Source organism: Teleopsis dalmanni, chromosome 1 (assembly GCF_002237135.1).
Source record: "Teleopsis dalmanni isolate 2A chromosome 1, ASM223713v2, whole genome shotgun sequence".
Lineage (NCBI taxonomy): Eukaryota > Metazoa > Arthropoda > Insecta > Diptera > Diopsidae > Teleopsis > Teleopsis dalmanni.
Genome location: NC_051846.1, coordinates 182064415 through 182072357, shown reverse-complemented (window position 1 = coordinate 182072357; position 7943 = coordinate 182064415). Strand labels below are relative to the sequence as shown.

General features: G+C 31.2%; 1 protein-coding gene across 1 annotated transcript; it reads left to right on the top strand.

Annotated features, from left to right (window-relative positions):
* Positions 1 to 707: 707 nt before the first annotated feature.
* LOC119670558 lies at positions 708 to 7342 on the top strand. The gene is made up of 11 exons (XM_038080858.1): positions 708 to 914; positions 997 to 1159; positions 1222 to 1544; positions 2683 to 2818; positions 2884 to 3086; positions 3407 to 5116; positions 5188 to 5343; positions 5579 to 5758; positions 5945 to 6370; positions 6435 to 6626; positions 6693 to 7342. Exons 1-11 carry the CDS (start codon positions 716 to 718, stop codon positions 7058 to 7060), a joined length of 4056 nt encoding a protein of 1351 aa, XP_037936786.1. The 5' UTR covers positions 708 to 715; the 3' UTR covers positions 7061 to 7342.
* The last annotated feature ends 601 nt before the right edge of the window (positions 7343 to 7943 follow it).

Below are 7943 nucleotides of genomic sequence, written 5' to 3'. Positions count from 1 at the left end.
TAAATACCAACAATATAGTAAGTATAATTCGTTTAGTCTACTTTTTGGGTAGACATAGGGCAATCTAATTAATTTTAAAAATAAATATACGATCTGTAGTGGAGAGTAACTATCTCACTTTGAAAGTTTTTCGTAGAAAGATAATGTATGATAATTATAAAATTCTCAATTTGATTATAATAGTAAATGTAGGAGTAAACGATCATATCTTAGTAAACGATCATATCTTCGAAAACTTAATATATTTATGAATGTTATTAATTATGATTTGAACAAAGGCTTAGCCGAATAATTAGTCGACTAAGCTAAATAGTCTGGATATCTGAAATTTTTGTTATTTAGCAAACTAAAAGGGAGTCGGAAACTAAAAACTATTTTGAGTGATCGTGAAGTGAATGTGCGGACGATTCTGAGGATTGTTTAGAGCTATTTAAGCTAAATGAAGCGAACATTGTGGTTGGTATCCAATAATGGAAAAACCTGGATCCCCAACACATGTCAGTTATGGGCTATGGGCTATGGGCTTTACTTTTGTTTTTTTATATATATGACTTTATGGACTTAAATTAATTGTACAAATTTCTTTCCTTACCGATATTGATATTCTGCACATTCCTAATGTATGAATTTTTATGAGAAAATATTTTATTATTTTTGTATTCAAAAATATTTACTTCACAAATACATAACGTTTGGTTTTCAGATATATATACCAATGGATGAAGGTGCATCTTCAGATCCAATAAAAGTAGCAGATCCAATTTCGCATCTTGATGATGTTAAGTTAAAAAAGAAACTTATAAGACAAGTGCAGAAATATCCAGTTTTATTTAATCCACGGCATCCAAACTTTTCAAAGATCGAAGAGAAGAGATATGCATGGACCCAAATAGCGCAAATAATGAATACTACAGGTTAATAAAATTAATTTTATATATATACTATATATTTAATAATTTAGAATTAAATAATATAATCTTTAAATTTATTTTATAGTGGATGTCTGTGAAAATACTTGGATGAATATAAGGGAGTCCTACCAGACTTATGTACGTCGTTTACGTAAATTTTTTCATTCCGGCAATAAAAATAATAAACGTCGTCCAATAATGCTACTTGAATCTGAAATGTTATTCTTGTGGAAATATATACCTGATAAGTAAGTTATATATGGTATATTAAATTATAAAAAATTAAAACTTATTTTAAAAAAATTATTAGGAGTTTCTTTCCATTGCAAAATGTGCCGGATGAGAAAAATGAAGAAAATGAGAATACAACGAATGAAAAAATTGATAATGAAGATGATGACTTAATTATGTTATGTGATGAACCAGTCATTATTAATCTTGATGATGATGATGACGATGATAGTAATGCTAAAGTATTGCGTAAAGCATTTCCAATAAATCATGACATTAAAAAATTAATTGAAATTATAAAAGAATACCCAGAATTGTATGATACAGAACATCGATATTTTAATGAATTTCGACGTAAAGGTTTCATTTGGACCGCAATTGCAAATGAAGTTGGCGATAAAGGTAAATTTTATAATATATGTCTTATGAAATAAATTTTATATAGATTTTGATTATATATATTTGAGTATTTGTAAGCATTATTTCAAATAACAATTTATTGTTTTTCTTTCCTAATCTAAAATGTGGTGGAAAAGTGTAACATATTTTTTCAACTCCACCATTATGTTGACTTTCATGCAAATAACATATGTATATAGATTGTTATGTTTCAAAACCTAAAACTATTAGAAATGATTTCTGCTAAAATTTCCGTTAAACAGAAACCGAGATAGACCGATTTGGTTCTATATGAAACCACATGAAACCCATAGGGTTTCTAATAAAAATAATTTTTTATTGTATCATTTTAACGAATTTACAAATTGTGGTAACTTTTGTGACACATGACCTATTTTCCAGTTCACAATAAACTAATGTCATTATTCTTTTATTGTATTTCCCTCGATGGATACAGATAAAATGATTGAAGGTATCCTCATCTTCAGACCGTGGCCTTAGTAATGCTCGACTGTAAATTCAGCATGTCGATCTATAACACAGTATTTGGTGTTGACTGCTGTTAAAATGGTAAAGAGATAATTTCGATAGAGAGAAACCACGATTAAAACCCCAATTCTAATTTTAAGTTCGCGGTTCGTTACATGAGCAAATGGGTCATTTCCCTGGATGACTTTGAGGGAGGGAATTTACTTTAAGATTTTGAGATTCACTGCAATTCGATTGATTAAAGTTGTTGAGTTTTGTACTTATAGCCTAACAAATAAAAGTTCGAAATAGTATTCTTATGTATATACATATGTCGTGATAATAAATTGGAGTTGGAGATAAGGATAGTGATGTCATTAGTGCAGATGAATTGTGTTGTCTATTATACTATATAAGTAGAGGTCTATATAATAGATTACTTCAAAATGGCCAGGCATGAGCCCCACACATAGCCCTAGCGATAATTAATATAATTTAATTTTTAATTACGAAATAAATAAATTCTCTACATTCGGTACTCTTGGTGATTTTTATTTTATATGAATGTTCTGCTAATAAACTGTGTCCAATTAAGATACTTATGATTGTCTTCTGTCTATAATAACTGTTATGTGCATAATAAATATATAATCATTTGTTGTTGAATTTTTAGCTACTAAATTGATGAAATCCTGGATTTATTTGCAAACTCGTTATGAATGGATATTAACTACACAACAGCAAAAAGAGGATAATAAAACAGATTTAGAAAATTTGTTGGAGTTCCTTAAACCTTATATATTAAAAAAGTATGTAATATTTAAAAATTTTATATTAATATTGTGATGAAATAAAAATGTTTTAAAATTTTCAGTCGGAATACTGTCTGCAAGCAATCGTATTTTATGAAACAAAAATGGGTAGAACCTATTGAGCATTTTAAAAGTATCTTCAACTTGTTGACATGTTTGAAAAAATTACCCCATCTAATTAAGTACACAGAGAACGTTATCTCAAATGGACTAGAGAAAAATGCAGACTATCGTGTTATGTGGGAAAACAGTTTAGTAAATAAAGGTAAAAAACTAATTAAATGTATATTTATTTTGTATTAGTTAGGACTTCAAGACAGTTGAGTGATTTTATAAGAGATAGAGCTTCACTTAGGCTATGTTTAGGCATGTATATAAGTGACTACTGTCTCCATCCTGATCTTAATAAGATACAAGGAAGTTCTGGCTACACAAGGAAACCATACTTCATTAATATATGTTTAAGCTAGAACCTGTTGAGAACTTTGATCCTTCGCAACTCGATTGCGAATGATTTTTTATTATCTTTAAAAGAGAGCTTTCAATATATGTACTAAATAATATAATTAATTTTTTATTTTTCAGGCATAGAAGGAACTCCTGCACAATATGAAGTTACCTGGTTATTGTTACGCCTATTTTACTGGGAATTAATGAATTTGCGTAAACATAAATACCAATTGCAAGATAAGTGGTATTTCGAAAATACCATGACTGAGTTATATACCGCATCTGCAATTAAAAAACCTAAAAAGGGTTCTAATACTGCACCGGAACCAGCAAATGCCATAACAACAACTGTATCACAAACGCAACCAAAGGTGACAAAAACGTTAAATTCAAATTCAAGACCACATGAAAATGAACCACCAAGTAAAAGGCCTAAAACCGCGAAATCTGTGAATGAAAAACAAGCTTACATGCAGAGTCCGCTACCAGTAACAGTTGAAGCTTTACAACGTGTATCAACACTGCGTGTTGGCACGCCACCAATAATTCCTATGTCCACAAACACCACTATGAATTCAGTTGCTCCTCCAAGGCCAACAAACTATCCTTCAGTATTACCATCAGCACCAGAATTACGACCACTTCTACCAAAAGTGGCAAATGCTATTACCTACCCAGTAATGCCAATTACATTGAATATTGATGAGAATAGTATATCTTCCGCAAGAATAGAAAAAAATCAAACAGTAAATAATAAGGAACCAAAAATTGTAGTTCCCAAAATTGCATCAGCAAAAAGTCTTGCCACACCGGTTTCTATAAGTTTAAATAATAAGGTTGGAATACAAATTACTCGTAAAGAAATGCCTATTTCTAATACCAATACTACTACTACTACTACTACTACTACTACTACTAATACTGCTAATACTGTTTTACCAACGCAACCCTTATCACCTAAACCACCATTTACGTATAGACATGGTAATTCAAGATTTATTCGACCAAAACTACTTCCAACGATCACACAAACACAATCAAAACAACAAACGCCAACGTTAGTGAACTCCGTGGTAACACAGTTTCAATATCAGCATCCGACACAAACGCAAAATCATATAGTTCCGCATTTACAAACTCAAACTCATTTACCTGCACAACTGCCAGTATTAACAACTCAAAATCAACAGTTTAGGCCAATACAGCTGCCAGCTCGTCCGGAAACCCTTCCAACTTTTGTAAACCAGAACGTAGTCTGTGTATCACAAGACATATCTACTCCACCACAACAGCAACTGCAAGTACAACCAGTTGTGCAACCGCAACAAATTCTTCTGACACAACAACCAATGCTGCAAACACCACCAGCTCTGCAACCAGCACCAGTTCTACAAAAACCATTGGTTCTACAACCACCGCCAGTTCTAAATCAACAACAATTGCAACAAAAAAACTTCCAGTCGATACAACAACTTCAAAAAGTACAACACGGTCTGCAGCAAGAACCACTGCCACATTCGCCTCAACAACCACAATTGCCCACATCGACAGCAGTCGTAAAAACCGCTGCAAAGGATAATAAATCAGGACCATTGCCTAAGATATCAGGCGCTGCTTCATTACTGAACTCCAACGAAATTATGATAGAATTAATCGCATCGTCATCTGGCAATCAATTGATTATACATGGCCCACCGTTGGCGGAGAAGTTCTCTATATCAATGACTGCAACATCTAATTTCATAAGAGAAGTAATGGCTATACCCCAGCTACATAACAAACAACTAAATACTTCACAAATTCAATCGTTTTGGATGTATATTTCAAAAAAATTTGTAATGCCTGGTAAGCTAAACGTATACGATTGTATATGTGACTAAATCAAGATCTATAACCTCTTCAATTTTTATTCTTAGTACATATTTGTAAAGCCACTTGGAATTTTCTATCTGAGAATATTAATCATTTTCCTCAAATTGCACCCATCGAAGAATTGATGAGACCACACAAAGCTGACATACCGGTGTGGAGTGAATCACAGAAAGCATTTGAAGCGTTTTTGGAAACAGCAAGTAAGTTTTATAATGCATATATATGTTATAGTGGTTGAAAGTATGTACACATTAAGCTAATTAAGCAATTCGAGTATTCAAAATGCTCGAACACAAAGTGATGTTCGAAAATTCTTGAACGGGTGTAACATATTCGAATGTTAGTATAACCTACACTTTCAATAGCCCGACTAATATTTGAATCGCCTATAAACCTAAAGATAATTAATTTAAACGAAAACCCTTTTTTTTACAGAACTTAAAAATTGGGAACGTCATGTAAATATTACTCCTAAGCTTGTGGAAACCATTGGTAAGAACTGTATATTATATTTGGATTGCGCAAAGGTGCCAAAAATTCACTCGCCGATGGCTCCATTTGAAAAAGGCGTGAAAAAAGTATACTCTTACCTCTCTCAACAATTTCCAACTTTTCGTAAGTAACTTTTAATATTGTTAAATAAATCCATTTTTGAGTTTTGTTCCTAATCTTATCTTTTTTATAAAATACGGTTGGGCTTGACAGTTTTTGTAACCCAACTCTGAATAAAATTGTTTAATATGAAAATTAAAACAATTATTAATAACATTTTTTTCTCATTTTTTCTTCAAATCTTTACAGCTGACATCAGTGACTTTTGGCTTGAATTAAAGATGGCCTTTTGCAAATATATGTGCGATTTGGAATTTGGCAATGACAACAAGTGGCCATTATTTTGGTGGCGAACTTTGGCCAAGTTAAAATTTTTAATGGAAACGCGCTATAATAACTTGGAACCATTCTACTATATAACACGTAATAAGATAATTCAAGAAATTGAACGTTGCAATTTGTTAGAATCAACACTTGAACGTCGTAAATTGAATGATGTGAAAGTCGACTCAAATAAGTTTCTGCAAAACGTTACAAAAACAAATGTTACTATAAACATAGAATCACCAATAGGATCTCCTCAATCACCTTTATTAATGGAAATGACCGAATCGGCGCCATCGCCAATAAATGTACAACGAGACTCTCGCTTATCTGCTTCAGTATTAGCAAAGGGTAAGTGCTTCATACGATGGGTTTGGAATTTATTTTATTTTACTAATAATTATCTCTACTCTAGATTATAGCAATATGAGTTCGCTTACTGCTAAAAATCCTATTTCTGAATTCGCCTCGCTGTACATGCGTGGTTCAATTAGTACTTATTCATTTATTTTGTCATTGCGGCGAAATCCGAAAACTTACCAAACTTGCGACATGCAGGAAAAATATAATGCTTGGAAAAGCGTTGCCAAAGAAATGAATACAAGTGGTTAGTTTTTCTGCTGGTTATTATATGTACATTTAATTAATTAATTTTTTTTTGTTTAATTAATAGTTATAAACTGCCTACAAAAACTAGATGATACCATCAGAAGTTATCGCATTTATGCCACAGCAGATCCAAACATGCGTTGTCGTTTAACTCAAAAATATTTTAAACATTTCGATGAAATCTATCGTAGCGTAAATTCACAGCTTAAACTGAAAATACGTACACCAATGGAACTGAATAAATCCGTTGATGATCGGGCTAACGAGGAGGATATAAACTTTCCAGAACGTTTTATCGTTGATATTAATATGGAAAACTGTAAACCTGCTTTGGTGTTAAAGAATTTAAGTTACGCTGTGGGTGAATTGAGTTATGGAACACAAGATCTGTGTGGTATTAGAATTCGAGAAGTAATGGCAAATTACCAATAATTGTGATATATTTAAAAAGTTTTTTCTGTTTGAAAAAAAAATGTACCAGAAGCTCTTTAACACAATACTAAGTATTGTCATTCAAATAAATTATTCAACATAAGTTATTTTTATGAATTAAGTCGTTACACTTACAAGGATATTTAATGTATAGTATTTATAATTAAACTAATTTTAAGTCTCAGCATTTTATGAATTTGTTATGTTAATATAATTTTGGAAACTTTCACAGAAAAAGCGATATTATTATTCAAGAATTTATAAAGAGAATTGTTGCCAAATTCCATAATTTTGTATTTTATTCATTACTTAATATTTTATTTTACTTTTATTTATAAAAGATAAAATATACTCATATTATAATGACTAACAACAGCTTAGCCCTTGCTCAATCTTTTGAAAGAAAAATAAAAATTAAATTTTAATAATATAATTATAATTCGTAACTTATTCCTTATTTGTTAAATATAGCAGGAATATTACAGTTGTCAGTTTGTGGATGAAGATGTCAGGTGAAATTTCAATATGTGGAATCGAATGAAGTTAGAATAGAAATGAGCGGGGTACTAGCTCTCAACGGAGTAGAATAAAAGTGTTTATTTTTAAGTTTAAGCGGTTCTGAGGATGTGGAAGCGATTCTATAACTAAGTAGGTGATAAAAAATGTATGGCGTTTCATATTAAAAGCACATATAATATTATTAGACAGATTACCATGTAGCGTTTGCGAGTTATTTCCATAGGGTTTGGAATTAACTGGCATATAAATCTGTTGAAACACACACGCTTCCTCAATTTTAGTGTCAACATAAATATTGTAGAATATAATTTATAATATGCTCCCATGATGACTATAGAGCGCATTGTGAAAATAATAGCATTAT

Bases quoted from the DNA above. Each gene is read 5' to 3' on its own strand.
- LOC119670558 (XM_038080858.1), top strand. From the start codon at position 716: ATGGATGAAGGTGCATCTTCAGATCCAATAAAAGTAGCAGATCCAATT. The intron at 1,545-2,682 runs GTAAATTTTATA...TTGAATTTTTAG, and splicing joins AAATGAAGTTGGCGATAAAG to CTACTAAATTGATGAAATCC. The intron at 6,627-6,692 runs GTTAGTTTTTCT...TTTAATTAATAG, and splicing joins CAAAGAAATGAATACAAGTG to TTATAAACTGCCTACAAAAA.